We start from the raw sequence: 16,179 nt of genomic DNA on the forward strand, positions 1-16,179 counted from the left end.
GCTTTGGCCAATGAAATATTAGTGGGCATGATATGAACAAAGGCTTGAAAACGCACTTGTGCAATTTGAATTGCAATCCCAGTCTCCTGAGAAAGGAAAAACAGGTTTCCTTTTCTTGCATTCTTGCACTTTTGCCGTTATTATGAGCTAGCCATCACCATGGGTCCTGTGTATCTTAATGTCACTTAAAAGTAATATCATTAGATAGTAACTCCCAGGAAGTAAAACCCAAAAGGAATAGTTAACTTCATCAGTATTTATATTTGAAAATTACAAAATAGGTCTCCAGAGTAGAACTGGGGACACTTCCATGCAGATTTTTACATATGGAAACATGTTAGGTACATGTAATTTAACTACCAGCTTATTTTTAGACTACAGAATAGAACAAGCAGAAAATCAGCTCAAAAACACTGTGTTTATAACCAATATTTAAATAAATAACCTCCTTCCCATCATCAAAGTATATTAATTTTTATGACTTTATCTTATATATTTAATAAAGAGATGTAACTATATAGTAAAGTTACTATATTGAAAGTATTCACCATTGGGTACAAATGGATAAATCTGTTTTCCATGTCTACAAATATAACAGTTTCCAGGCACATTCAAACACAGGAGGGATTTAAGCAGGAGAGTTTTGACAGGAGAGTAAAGGAGTTTGAGCTAAAAGATTGAGAATTTGTATCTACTAGTGTCTAATGGTTTCCTGACGCTCAAGATCTGATTCCTAAGAGTAAGCACAAACTGGTTTTGAAGATCTGAGATGAAGGGAATAAGAATTTTCAAGGAAAACAAGTTTTCAATTAGCATTCAGAACTCATTTTTAAAGTGTTCCCCTTGAGTTTCAAGCACAATAGGCAAATACGGGTTAAAAACAAATGAAAAAACTTGAGCTTCTGAGCCCTATTTTAAAAATTCATAATCATAAGACTACAATGAATTCAGTAAAATTGCAGGATACAAAATTAATGTTCAGAAATCTGTCGCATTTATATGCACTAACAACAAACTGTCAGAAAGAGAAATTAAGAAAACTATCCCATTTACAGCTGTATCAAAAAGAATAAAATACCTAGGAATAAATCTAACTAAGGAGACAAAAAGCCTGTGCTTAGAAAACTATAAGACACTGATGAAAGAAACTGAAGATAACAAAAACAGGTGGAAAGATATACCATATTCATGAACTGGAAGAATTAATATTGTTAAAATGACCATACTACCCAAGGCAATCTATAAATTCAATGGAATCCCTATAAAATACCAATGGCGTTCTTCACAGAACTAGGACAGATAATTCTAAAATTTGTGTGGAAAACACTAAAGACCCAAAATAGCCAAAACAATCTTGAGAAAGAACAAAGCTGGAAGCACCATGCTCCCTGATTTCAAACTATACTAAGAAGCTACAGTAATCAAAACAGTATATCACAAAAACAGACATATAGATCAATGGAACAGAACAGAAGCCCAGAAATGAACCCACACCTATCCAGGTAGTTAATATACAACAAAGGAGGTAAGAACATACAATGGGGAAAACACAGCCTCTTCAATAAATGGTGTTGGGAAAATTGGACAGCTACATGCCAAAGAATCAAACTGGACTACTCTCTCACACCATGCATAAAAATAAATTCAAAATGGATTAAAGAGTTAAATGTAAGACCTGAAAGCATAAAACTTCTAGAAGAAAACAGGCAGTAAGCTCTTTGGTATTGGTTTCAGTAATATTTTTTTCGATCTGTCTCCTCAGGCAAGGGAAACAAAAACAATAATAAATAAAATGAGACTACATCAAACTAAAAAGTTTTTGCACAGCTAAGGAAATTATCAACAAAACAAAAAGGCCCTACTCAATGGGAGAAGACATTTGTAAATGATCTATCTGATAAGCAGTTAATATCCAAAATATACAAAGAACTTACATAGCTCAATGTCAAAAAAACAAACAACTTGATTTAAAAATGAGCAGAGGACCTGAATAGACATTTTTCCAAAGAAGACATACAGATGGCAATCAGGCACATGAAAAAATGCTCAACATCACTAATTATCAGGGAAATTCAAATCCAAACCACAATGAGATACACTTGTCAGCATGGCTAATGTCAAAAAGACAACAAATAACAAGTGTTGGCAAGGATGTGGAGAAAAGGGAATCTTCGTGCAGTTGATGGGAATGCAAATTGGTGCAGCCACTATGGAAAACGGTATGGAGATTCCTCAAAACTTTTTTAAAAGATTACCATATGATCCAGCAATTCCCCTCATGTGTATTTATCTGAAGAAAATAAAAACACTAATTCAAAAAGATATATACACCCCTATGTTAACTGCAGCATTATTTACAATAGCCAAGATATGGAAACAACCTAAGTGCCCATCAACAGACGAATGGATAAAAAGATGTGATATATAATGGAATATTACTCAATCATAAAAAATAACATCTTGCCATCTGCAACAGCACAGATGGACCTAGAGAGTATTATGCTAAGTGAAATAAGTCAGACAGAGAAAGACAAATTCTGCACGATTTCATTTACATGTGGCATCTAAAAACCAAAACGAACAATCGTAACAAATTTTCCAGAGGAGAGGGTGGTAGGGGGAGGAAAGAAACAGGTGAGGGAGATTAAGAGGTACAAACTTCCAGTTGCAAAATAAATGAGTCATAGGTATGAAATGTACAGTGTGGGGAATATAGTCAGTAACTATGTAATATTGTTGTATGGTATTATACATATCATAACCAGACTTATAGCGGTGATCATTTTTAAATGTACAGAAATACTGAATCACTACGTTGTATAACAGGAACTAACATCGTGTTGTAGGTTATTTATACTTCATCAACAAACTCAGAAAAAGAGATCAGGAACTTCCCTGGTGGCACAGTGGTTAAGAATCCACCTGCCAATGCAGGGGATCCGGAAAGATCCCACATGCTGCAGAGCACCTAAGCCCGTGCGCCACAGCTACTGAGCCTGCGCTCTAGAGCCCGCGAGCCACAACTGCTGAGCCCGTGTGCCACAACTACTGAAGCCCACGCGCCTAGAGCCCATGCTCCACGACAAGAGAAGCCACGGCAATGAGGAGCCCGCACACAGCAACAAAGAGTAGTCCCCACTCGCCGCAACTAGAGAAAGCCCACATGCAGCAACAAAGACCCAACGCAGCCAAAATTAATTAATTAATTATTTTAAAAAAAGAAAAAGAGATCAGATTTGTGGTTACTATCAGGTGGGGGTAGGGGAGAGGGGAACTGGAAAAATGCAGTCAAAAGGTACAAATCTCTAGTTATAAGATAAATAAGTACTAGAGATGTCATGTACAATAAATATCATTAATGCTACTGTGTGTTACATATGAAAATTGTTAAGAGAGTAAATCCTAAGCGTTCTCATAATATGAAAAAAATTTTTTTCCAGTTCTTTAATGTCGTACAGTATCTATATGAGATGATTAATGTTAACTAAACTTATTTTTTTTGTTTGGCCGCAACATGCAGCTCGTGGAATCTTAGCTCCCCAACCAGGGATCGAACCTGGGCCCCTGGCAGTGAGAGGACTGGGTCCTAAACACTGGACCACCAGGGCATTCCTATTAACTAAACTTATTGTGATAATCATTTCATGATGCATGTGAGTCAAATTTATACAGTGCTGTATGCCAATTATATATCAATAAAACTGGGAAGAAAAAAGGAAAATTTTTTTTTAATTAAAACTCATAATTAGATAAAGAAGTGAGCTAATGAACAAGAGATCTAAGCAATTTTCAAAGCTGGGAAATTTGCTGTTTTCCCAATAGAATAAAGTTCTGGTCCCCTGTATCTCAGAGGCTATGTCTAAAGGCTACTGGTTTAAACAAATAACATACTACCCTCGTGAGGCTGATATTTTCAATTATACAGGTAAGTATCTGATAACAGATGACACTCAGATTCAGAGTCTTGAGACATTCCAAGTTATATATGGAGCCTAAAGAAACCAAATACCAGTCTTCTATTTTTATTTACAGATTATTTTATTGTAAAAAGATAAGCTATTACAGATCAGCCTGTTGCAAAATCAATACTATATTAGCATAAATGTAATTCCAAGTTTTAAAAACTCTGATCAGTTCCAAGCAGGAATAAACATTAAGCCATGATGGTACTGAAGTTATTTTCAAAAGACACCACATTGTGCTTCCTATAAGGAACTTAGAAAAATTTAAATTTCGGAGTGGATTATCTTTATCTTTTCTTCTTATATAATTACAGCCATATTTTTATATAACAGGCCATGAGATGATATGTAAACGTATTAATTTCACCAAGATTTTTTCTTATCAAATAAAATCGTATTTCTGCTAGAAACTTTCATTCTAGTCATTTTAAGTAAATAGTCAGCTGTCAAAAGCAAATACACGTTTCTTTCAAATGATTGTTAAGCTCTAACGTTCACTTACCCCTAGGAAGATAGCATTAAAAGCCATTATTACGTTATTCGCTATAGAAAGCTGGGATTATCATTTTACAGACATAAACTTGCATTTGTATGTCTGGCGCAGGAGAATCTTCCATCCAGCGATGAGTGGGCATGTGTGTCAACATTATGCTTTGCTTCATAGGCGGACGGACGACCCTCACAGATTAGCTTTCTCCCTTGCAGCCAAGTGAGACCCAGGATTTACATAGGTGTGAATCGTGCTCTGTTTCGAAAGACCAAGACCAGCAGGTTACTTAACTCACTTGGGCAGCAACTCAGTATTTATCTTAGCTTTAATCTGTGCTCAAATGAAAATAAGCATTCAGAATTTGTTCACCTTCGACTGTCTTATACTGCCCAGGGCTAAAACAAGGAGCATGTGCTTTCCAAGTGAGTTCTTTATATCTCAAATGAGATTCTGAACAGCTGCTTAAGAAACGGAATAGCTGTCCCTGAGGAGAATCATCATAAAAGGAAACCCAACTATGCCCATCCACGACACGCCCCCTCTGCCACAGCCAGGATGCTCTGGGCTCACCTTAGGTTTCTCAACGTTGTATTTATCCAAAAGAGCCTGGATGCGGGCCCCATAGTCAGGATGGACATCGGTGAAGTTCTTAACCTGTAACCAGGTGAAAATAATGTAAGCATTAGCCCAGCCCTCACTACACCCGTCCCCAGAGTCCGCCTCACAGGGTCGACTCCAGAGGGGAGGACGGACGCTTCCACGGGAGGCAGAACCACACAGCATTTACCAACACGGATGAAGGCTTGCGTCCTGGACATATACTGGCTGAGCAACCTTGCCTGAGTCACTCATCTGAGCTTCAGTACCCACTCCTCATGAAATCAGTGAGATAACTAAAGCTACCTCATACAGTTCATATCCGCTCCCCAGAAAAATAAGTGGGATGATTAAATCTACCTCGTGGAGTACCGTGAGGAAAACGCGCTATGAGGCGAGCTCCATTTACAGCAGGTAAAGAGCTGACCTCGGAGGAACGCAAAAAGTTACAGCGATTTGCATGAAGAAACAGGCCCAGACACTGCCTGAATTTAAAGTGAGATGTACAAACACTGGCCCCTGCTGGGCACCTAAGCATACTTCAAGCAGGAATTCCTGACCGCGGGCTGATCCTGAGGTGGGGCATCAAGAACCCACAGGGGGCCTTGCAGCTTCAGCATATGTGAGAGGAGAAGGCCAAGGGTTCAAGCCCAGTTCTCTACTTACAAACGGTCTTATTCATTCTTATCAGTGAGATGAGAAAATACCCACCCCACCTATCTCACAGAGCAACCGTCAGGCTCTCTGCCCCAGACAGCAAGAACTATTAGCGCCCAGGGACTTAAAGGGTTATCTTTCATACACGCCCTGGTGAAACACAGTTATAGAACCTTGCCTGCAGATAGAGCACCCAGCCTGCTGGTACATATCTCCGGGCCTTAGAACACATCCCAGACAGCTGCCCCCATGAACAGAGAAACAGCAACCAAGAGACAAAGAAATAGCCGGGGTTCCTAAATCTGCAAGAGGCTAACTCCCCTGCGGCAGGCCGGGAGACCACAGCAGAGCACACAACACAGCGAGCTACCATCAGAAATACCCTGGTGCCTCAGCTCAAAAGTTCAGCCTGAGCCTTTGGAAGCAGCTCAGTTCTGACCCCAGAAAACGTGCAAGTTTCTAGTTTCTTCCGAAGGAGGGTCAGGCATCATAACATCAAGTAGTCAGGCTGACTTCAAATCGCAAAAATGTAATCTGTATTTCTTATCACCTGAAGTCTAAGCAAAATTGTGGCAGGACCCACATTTTGACATTGGACATTACTCTCCTACACAGAACTTGGCTGCAGTCAGACTGAACAGCATAGGAGACCATTCACCCTAAACTCAACTAAATTATTATACACTGGACAAAGAGCTAAGGATCAATGGATATGGCATATATACTGGAGGTAAAACACAGAGAGAAAAGAATCAGAGGTTGATTGGGGATTCATACTAGTTTTTTTAAGTGTGCTTAGCTCAAGTGAAATAGAAATGACACTTCCATGGAAGGGTTTTCTCACACAGCTGCACTCTCTTCTCCTGCCAGCAGGTGTCACTCTTCGGCTTACAAAGTATCACTCACCGCTTTCTTCTGGATAAAAAGTTGTGCATCTTTCAGATGGCCCGCTATGTTCTCACACAGGCGTTTCCTCTGCTCCTCATTCAGTACGTTCAAATAGAAAGCCCGCACCTGCTCATTGAAAATAGAGTGCAGGGAATCAAATAACCACTTTAGCACCAACAAAACTCACCCAAACACCACTTTTGAAATGAAGATGCAAGATTTCTCATTGGTATAAGAATGAAAAAAGGTTTTAGAATTTAAGAATAATTTAAAATTATAGTTGAAACTGTCACATGTTGAGTTCCTCACTTTTTATTTTATTTTAAGCAAAACAGGAAGATAATAGCTCATAACTTCTTTTTAATAATGTCCTTTGCAGTCACTGCTTATAAATCTCTTATAAATAGAAGGCAGTGTTGCCTACAATTAAAAATGCCACCACACCTTAATACTGACAAGTGCAGAATGTGCAAACCGTCATTAAATGTAAGCTTAACGCAATACAACCTTTGTTCAATTCACCCAGAACCAAAGGGGAGGAAAACACCCTAATTTATTAATTAGGTCTTTAGTTATTCAGAAGCCAAGATTTCTTGGAGAAAACAGATGTTAATAGTGATATTTTGCTTAGATTATTGGGTTTAACCTCTAAAATGACTATCAAGAAGTTAAAATGAAAAGTAAGAGCTTAGTATTAAGTATATGAGTCCTAACAGCCTCTGCTCATTTCTGAAATTAACCATTTCTAAGTTATGGCTATGATTCTATTCTACATTTCTTTCATGCACTCATTGAGCAAATACTTATTTCTCATGTACCTATAACGCACCAGGCACTACTCTATGTACTGTTCTACTAATGTTTATAAAGTCCAAAAATATCCAGTTATCCAAAGTAGCAAATTCATAAAATATCAAATATTCATAATTTTTCTGTTATCAAATATCAGAATATAATAATATTTCTTAAAATCTGAGCAAAGTCTAAATATAAGGGACTTCCCTGGTGGCGCAGTGGTCAAGAATCCACCTGCCAAGGCAGGGGACACGAGTTCAAGCCCTGGTCTGGGAAGATCCCACATGCCGCAGAGCAACTAAGCCCGTGTGCCAAAACTACTGAGCCTGCGCTCTAGAGCCCAAAAGCCACAACTACTGAAGCCTGCGAGCCACAACTACTGAAGCCCATGCACCTAAAGCCCGTGCTCTGCAACAAGAGAAGCCACCGCAATAAGAAGTCTGCACACCACAGCGAAGTGTGGCCCCCGCTCGCTGCAACTAGAGAAATGAGATGGGGTCTTCTCATTGTGGTGGCTTCTCTCATTACAGAGCATAGGTTCTAGGTGCTTTACCCACTCCAACACTTTTACCACAGACCTTTAAGAGCAGGACCAAATTCCTCTGAAAGGAAAAGTGACATTTTTACTAGTCTATACGAAGTTAGAGAATGATTTTTTTCTTTTTAGGTGTAACATGCCTACAGTAAAGGGTACTAAACATAAGTGTGAAGTTCAATGATTTTTCAGTGGACACAAATGTGTCACAACCACCCAGATCAAGACAGAACATCGCTCACACCCCAGAAATCCCCCTACCATACTCCCCCACCCAGTCATTATCCCCTTTCTCCAACTGCCTCCCCAAGGGTGAATTTTTTTGACTTCTAATATTATAAACATTTTTTACTTCTCTTTCAAATGTACACAAATGGAATCATACAGTCTATATTCTTGTTCTTTTGCTCAATGTCATGTTTGTAAGGTTCATCTATGGTAATGTTTGTTGCAATACTTCTTTAATTTTCATTGCTGTACACTGTGGGAATATACTACAGTTTATTTATCCAAGCTTTTGATGAACATTGATGAACATTGGGTAATATGAATAAACAGTGCTGTACATGTCTTCTGCTGCTCATATGTACACATTTCTATTAAGAATCTATGTAAGAAAAAAAAAAGAATCTATGTAAGAGTGCACTTACTAGGTCAAAAGACACGTACATGTTTAGCTTCAGTGGATATTGACAAACAGTTCTCCAAAACACCTGAACCAATCTACACTCAGGTAAGAGTTAGAGTTGTTTCTCATTCTCACAATACCTGGTACACAGTCTTTTTCAGTCTAGTCATTCTGGTGTGTATGTAGTGGTATCTCTTTTTAGTTTTATTTTGCATATCCCCGATGACTAGTGAGATAAACTACTCTGTGTGTTTTTCGGTCATTTGGATATTTTCTTTTGTGAAGTGCCTGTTCAAGTCTTTTGCCCATTTTTCTATTCATTTGTCTGTCGTTTTCTTATTGCTCTGCAGGAGTTCTTTACATGTACTGTATATGAGTTGTTTGTTAGTTAGAGGAACCGCAAATATATTTTCCCACTCTGTGGTTTGCCTTCTCAATCTCTAATTGGTTTCTTATAACAAAGAGAAGTTCTTTTGCTCTCTCTTCATGACTGAGTCTTGATAACATCTACTGCTCTATCCGCCAATTCAGTAATCTTCTCTTCGGCCATATTTAATCTCCTTTTAAGCTCATTTACTAAATGCTTAACTTTAGTTGTTGCATTTTCCAGTTCAGTATGTCCATTCAATTCTTTTTCATTTTAATTTAATTTTATTTTATTTTATTGGCCACATTGCACAGCATGCAGGATCTTAGTTCCCCAACTTGGGATGGAACCTGTGCCCCCTGAGTGGAAGCACAAAGTCTTAACCACTGGACCGCCAGAGAAGTCCCCTCCATTCTTTTTTGACAGATTCAAGTTCTCTTATTAAATTCTCCATGTTGTCAACTGTTTTCTGTTTTCCTGAACATATTATTTGCAGTTATTTTAAAACCTATATCTGACAATTCCACTATCTGGATCTTCAGTAGGTTTGTTTCTATTGCCAGTTGTTTTTTTTTTTTTATCCCCCTCTTGCTTTTCAGATATAAGGTCTTATGTGTTGGGTATGCCTGATAATTTATTACTGAATGCTGGGCATTTGCATATGAAAAAATACAGAGATAATTTGAGGCTCTATTTTCCTCCAAAGCCTTATGTTTGCTTCTGGAAGAGAGGATAGAGGGAGATCATCTTAATCCAGTCTGAGACTGGACTGGTATAAAACTGAGTCTCATTTTTTGTAAAGGCAAGTTGATTTCACGTTTGCCCTTATTTCTAGGATGGCCCTTCCGGGATCCAACTGAGTGCCTGTGATGTTAACTAGAGGCCCTCTTCCTTAGCAGGTCCTGAACTCCAATTTTTATTCCCTCCAGACCCATGAAAACGCTGTAAACTCTGCTCAGCATGTTGGCCAATACTTACAAAGTAATAAATGCCTCATGAGAAAAGAAGAGCAAATATCAAGCTCATATCTCTGCACTTCTTTTCTGTTCAAAATCTTGGCCCCTCAAATTCTTGCTGCTTTTATAGCTCTCCACAGCCTTTTTGTATCTTATCTAGCTTTCCAATGTTCTCCATGAGAGGATAGGTATGACACAAGCTTGTCTGTCATAAGCCAGAAGCATGAGTCCAAGTGAATCATTTTTAAGAGTATAAACCTGGATCTTCCTATTTATATTCCATGTGACTCTTATAGTTACAGGATTATGCTATGAAGCTATAAACAGAATCTTGAGTTCTATATAGTGATAAGAAAATCTCTCAAAATAAGAATGATCATATAGTAAATTTTAATGTGTGAGCAACAGCCTCATTATCTAAATTAATTTTTACAGAGGTTGTATTAGCTAGCTTAACACTGGAATAGACTTCAGGTAGGTAAAATTTTATGAGAAGCAGGAATTGTATTGTAATATATTGATACTTGGTAACCTACATCACCAAGAATAAGGCAGTTACTATAAAAGGCTTTTAGGAGACATTTAATTTCATCTAAAAATGGTTTATAAGGTACAATAAAGTAATTTCTTTTTTATATACTTGTATACACGTAAGGGCCTTTCAAATAACGGTATCTTCATAGTGAATTAATTTATGTATTTAAGTATATTTTACTGGGAACACACATTTACAAATTGAAAAGCTAGAATAGGTCCCATTCTAATTTAAATATTGTTTAACACCAACTACCCAAGCAGAGATCTAAGACAACTATACTTTTTAACTTTATCCTTTTCTTACGTGTGGTATAAGTTGCACTGGGCACATTAATGAGGTGGCTGCTCTTCAGAGTCAAAGGGCCTCTTCCATGGCATCTACTAAAAGAACAGCCCCCAAGCAGCCACAGGTGATTAGAAAGAGGGTGGGCACTTGACCCCGGGCAGTTAACTAGAGGCTGGCCAAAGGCCAATGATGCAACCCACAGTGAAAACATTAGTCCATTCAATCCAATTTCCTCTCTCCAGAATCTGACTGTAGAAGTATTGAGAGAAGGAGTAAAAAAGGACCAAAAAAAAAAGTAATACATGGAGAAAGAAGCCATAAAGAAGAAGAGTTAGGCCATGGTCATAGCAAAACCACAGCAATGTTAAAACACAAGCTATGAGGCAAAGAGGAGAAAAATAGGGAAGGACACGGTAAGAATGAGTAATTGGTATTGGAGAGCAACAGCAGACAGATGGAGAGTAGCTGAGTCACATGAATGGGGTGCCGTGCAGTGGAAACACCCACACCTTTGCTACTGGGCCTCCTAGTGCTATTCTGAATCCAGTTCTAGTCCCTTAAATCTGGACTGCCCTTCTCAGATTCTTAGATTCAGCTGTACTTAAGCTTTACTTGCCCATTTCTTAGATTTCCACGAGATCACTGCTTCCCCAATGGCTTCCACTTACATCCCGTCAATAAAATTTGGAGGAATTGAAATGAGTCTCCAAACCTTGGACTAAAAGGGCATAGTAACACAACTCTTCAACTCCATTTAATACAGGCACTGACTTATGAATAGAGATGTTGTCCCTGAATTCAAGTTAAGACATATTAGACACTTTAAACGGGGGAATATATGCAGACATTGACAAGGAGAATAACCAAGCAACTCGCACCGCAGACAAAGGAGCCATTACCTGAGTGACATTATCATCGCTGGCACTGTTGAAGCGCTGCACATCCCCAGAACAGTGGGTCCTGTGTTCCAGGGCAGAAAGCTGCTGCTCCGGAGCACCAAAGCTGTTGGGGTAATAATTTGGAGCTCCACCTTTAACAGAAAACCACACAGACTCACTCGGGGAGATGAAACATGAAGGAAGTCTACAAACAGCCAACAAAATAAGAAATAAATTCAAGTGACAATTATATTTATACATACGTGCATACACACACATACACATGCCATGCACATATCATTTTTAACACCCCATATTTAGCTACAGGCAGTACTTGGGTTCTTAGAGAATATGCCATCTGCCAAATGCTTGCGGTGGCTGTCTCACTCTGCGTCTTAACGAAGAGATCTCAAATTCCCTTTGAACACTTCAGACGGCCTCATCTCTACAATCTCCTGATGCCTTCCGGTACGAATATATTTATATGAGCTTGGTTTGGTCCCCATAGAAGAAGAGACTCAAAGACATATTTCAGGTTGGAGGGTTTCACTGGGGCTTGGGCTCAGTTCAAAAACAGAATCACAGGGCTTCCCTGGTGGCGCAGTGGTTGAGAGTACGCCTGCCGATGCAGGGGACGCGGGTTCATGCTCCGGTCCGGGAAGATCCCACATGCCACGGCGTGGCTAGGCCCGTGAGCCATGGCCGCTGAGCCTGCGTGTCCGGAGCCTGTGCTCCGCAACGAGAGAGGTCACAACAGTGAGAGGCCCGTGTAACGCAAAAAAAACAAACAAACAAACAAACAAAAAAACAGAATCACAGAATTCTTGGGAGCAACTCAAAGTTCTAGCTCTGCTCCAGCTCTGCTCCTTCAATCGCCAGACAAATGAACAGAGCCCTGAGATGTTCACTGAGTGCTGCAGGGTGATGTGGTGGTCAGTGGTGGATCCGGGATCTGGGATTTTTGTCCTCTCCATTCCAGCACGTACTACACTCCTATCACAGGATTCTACTTCACTATTTCTTTCTTAATGGTGTTTTAAGATTCTCGGGATATCTATCCTTCCTATTGACCAAGACTTTATTCAGTTCTAGTTTCACTTTCACTTCTCTCTACAGATAAATTTTTAAAAATTTTTTCTAAAATTTGATATTTCTAGTATGTCAGCACTCATTCATCTGGAATTAGGAAAAATAATGACAATGCGATCAAAACATTTATTAAGATTTCTGGAATAAGTTATGAGGCTCTTTTTTCCTTTTGGCATGTTCATTTTCCCAACTATACCCTGCTTCGGCTGATGTTAGCAGAAGCTTGCATTACCTGAGTACGTGCTGCCTAAACAGAAAGGATGGCCTGGAAGCCCAGTAAGTGGTTTGAACAAACCAGTCAGGATTAGAAGTTTACCCAGCTCACTGCCAGAATAGATTATTCTGGGTGGATAAGCAGGAGATGCCTGTACATCACATTGACGAAGGAGCCAAATGCATGTAGGAAGAGAGGGGGCACCCGACTACCATGGAGCCCAGTTATCCATCTAAGAAATTCATTCCAGCTCAGCCACGTCCATGCGAAAAGCAAAGTGCTCCAATAACGAGCCATCACAGTGGTTTTCTGCACTAAGAATTAGCTCTTTGAAATGTGCCAATTGAGTCATTTTAAAATTTGATTTCCAAATTATCTCTCACTTTACTCAAAGTCGCAGCTGTCTTCAAGTCATTGATTACTGGGAACAATTAAGCTCTTTCATCAAACTGCAAGGGCACAGCCCAAATGGTCTACTTTTAAAATTAGGCAAAAGGTGTGTCAAAGTAGTGTTTTTCATACATATGCCACTATAACAGTAAACGAGAATGGTAAACACAAAGCATTTACTTATTAATGACGTTCCAAAATATACATGAACTGCTCTGATACAGCCAGTCTCAATAATGAAAGGACCGAGGGAGATTAATGGAAAAAAATCACTTTAGAATGAAAACGCAGAAGACAGACACAGAAGTATCAGTTACTTTGGGCAATAACACGCTCCATACCTTTGTAAACCTCAAAGAGCAGAAATATGGCAACAACACAATACAATCATTCAGTGAGCATGTAAACTTGTTAAATACTTGGAAAAGGCTTAATGATAATGGTAACAAAATGCAAGGCACAAAGCTATATATACAAACTAATCTTAAATGTATAACAAGTATTCACAGAAAAGACTGGAAAGAAATACAGCAAAATGCAACAGTTCTGGCCTTTGGATACTGTGACTATATATGGGTTTTTCTTCTTTCTTCTCTTCTTTCCCTTATATTTTCCGAATTTCCTTTAAGGTACATGTATTATTTTTAGCATAGAAAAATAAACTTTGTTTGAATATAGACATCTATGGCTATAAATATAAATCATCAGTAAAATTTCTGAAGGGATCATGTGTCCTTCAAACACATGTAATATGGCATGTGTATGGCAACTCTTGGCTTTTGCATTTCCAAGAGGCTAAGTCCTGGTGACTTAAGAGTGATTTCAGGAATCGTCCACTTTGTGAAGAGTCTTTAAAACCCGCTCCCTAAGTTGGATGATACCCTACAACAGCCAGTGTGGAAAAACCTTTCTCCCTGCCTTTCATAGTCAGATGCACAGCAAGCAAAATCTGAGCAGGGAACTCTCCATAAAACATATAAAATAGATGGAAGTATGGAGAGTCCTCAGGCAGTTTAAACCTTCATTGATGGGCAACAAATAGGAGGTTGGCAGGAGCGGCTGCGGGGCCTCCACAGAGCAGCAGATGCCTGGGGCAGCCTGACGACCCCTGGGCTGGCGGGGCCTCCCGTGCCCTGCCCAGCAGTGCCCTCCACACCCGCGGGGTGAGCCACGGTCCCAGGCCTACCCTGATTGTCCAGCACGCACATGGGGCCGTCACGTTGGTAGCTGGCCACTCGAGCTCGGAAGGGACAGTTCACAGGTATCTGAAGATAGTTGGGTCCCAGGCGGTGGCGGTGAGTGTCGGGATAGGCAAACAGGCGGCCCTGCAGTTACAAATGAAACAGACTTTGATGGTGTGCAGTAACATACGAAAGAGGAGTGGCCCGTGAACATCACTGTAAAGCTTCAAGCACAAAGCATCACAAAGCCCTGCCTGTCCTCCCAGTAAAGAGCAAAGTCTCTTCTCTCTCATGAAATGAGTTCTCCCTAACTGAACGGTCCTTACTCTTCCACCCCTTGGGGCCAAACAGCCACAAATCTTCACATCTGTTCTAGGTCATAACTCCTTTTTTCCTCAAGTAACAAGTTAGTGCCCAGGCTTGAATGATTTCCTATTCCCAAGGACACATTACATTGTGAAATAAGTTTGCTAGAACCCAACTAACTGGAATCATGAACTAATTCCACTCCTCCCTACTCTCTCACTCTAGGGGAGGGGTCAACCATTTGCTCTTAACAAAAAGAAGATTTCTACAAAACCAACCGTACGGGAAATCATTCCAAAAAAGCACCTCCCATGTTGCATTCTGGTGTATGTCAGATACACTTTGAGCTCTGAGACTTCCTAGATTTAAACAAAATACTACACAAAGAAAGCCACAGTGCAAAACGATGGCCCTACATTGCCACAAGGTCCTGAGTCAAAGATTAAATTACATATTTACCAAGGCAGGAGGTTTTGCCTCACACATATTTACCAAGGCAGGAGGTTTTGTAATTTCTTTCAGTTAGTGTTGAAACAAAAAGCTTTATGATTAACTCCCCATCAATCTTAGTATCCAATTATTTAAATATTCCCATTATTCAAAGCTCTATTACATAAGCAGAGAGAGTAGGAGTAGTTTTCTTTCATTACCTTCATTACTGGCCTTGAATCTGAATGAGTATTCTTATGTCCCTAATTCTATGGGCCAAAATACAAACCAAGTTGAACAGGACAACTGATGTGATTATTTTGTACCAAATCACGGAGGCCAACGTGCTCAATCCCGTCTCGCCATTCTGTCGATAATTTGCTCTGGGCTGAGCGACCCTGCCTCCCATAATCATTTCAGATAGCCCCTAAGGTAACGTTCAGATGACTGGTCATGCAGCCGTGCCCAAGACCACCTACACTATGGAAGCTGGTTGCCTCCTTTTACCCAAAACAGACTAACTTGTGCTCTAACTTTACCAACAGGACAGAAGATACAGCTGAGCCAAGAGCAGCTCCTGGATATAGCCTCATCGTGTAATTCTGGTCTTGTGTCACCTTAGGTTTATAAGGCATCACTACCCCACCTGTAGGTGGAGGCCTTCAAAGCTAAGGCTGCGAAATGGGCACAGCAAGGCCATACCCTGACCCCAGCTTGAATGCAGGCCTTACCCAAGGCCCTGTGCCCAAGCTCCTTGCTGGGCCGGGGTGAGAAAGCAGAGCAAAGCTCTCCCACTCAATCAGTCAGGCCAACTTCTCCTCTCCCAGTAAACTGCAGAGTGTGGGAGTGAAGAACGGCTGCACCTGCATCACCAGGTACTCAGGGGACAGTCTCTGTGACTTGCTATTATACTACTGCCTGCTTTTCACCATGGTCTGGCTTATACTTTGGATCCCAAAGTTTTAAAAGTTAATAATCTGACCTGGTTGAAAGG

The 16,179-nt window shown here is 40.0% G+C and overlaps 1 protein-coding gene across 1 annotated transcript in view; it reads right to left on the reverse strand.

Moving 5' to 3' along the window:
- Nucleotides 1-439: 439 nt before the first annotated feature.
- Nucleotides 440-16,179, reverse strand: part of CAT (catalase) — a 40,974-nt gene continuing 25,234 nt past the window's right edge. The window contains exons 9-13 of the mRNA XM_079930786.1: nt 14,456-14,594; nt 11,598-11,728; nt 6,613-6,720; nt 5,023-5,106; nt 440-4,707 (exon numbers count right to left, since the gene is read on the reverse strand). Of these exons, the coding sequence (XP_079786912.1) occupies nt 4,642-4,707; nt 5,023-5,106; nt 6,613-6,720; nt 11,598-11,728; nt 14,456-14,594 (528 nt within the window). The 3' untranslated portion in view covers nt 440-4,641. The remainder of the gene's footprint in view (nt 4,708-5,022; nt 5,107-6,612; nt 6,721-11,597; nt 11,729-14,455; nt 14,595-16,179) is intronic.

This window comes from Stenella coeruleoalba, assembly GCF_951394435.1.
Source record: "Stenella coeruleoalba genome assembly, chromosome: 8".
Lineage (NCBI taxonomy): Eukaryota > Metazoa > Chordata > Mammalia > Artiodactyla > Delphinidae > Stenella > Stenella coeruleoalba.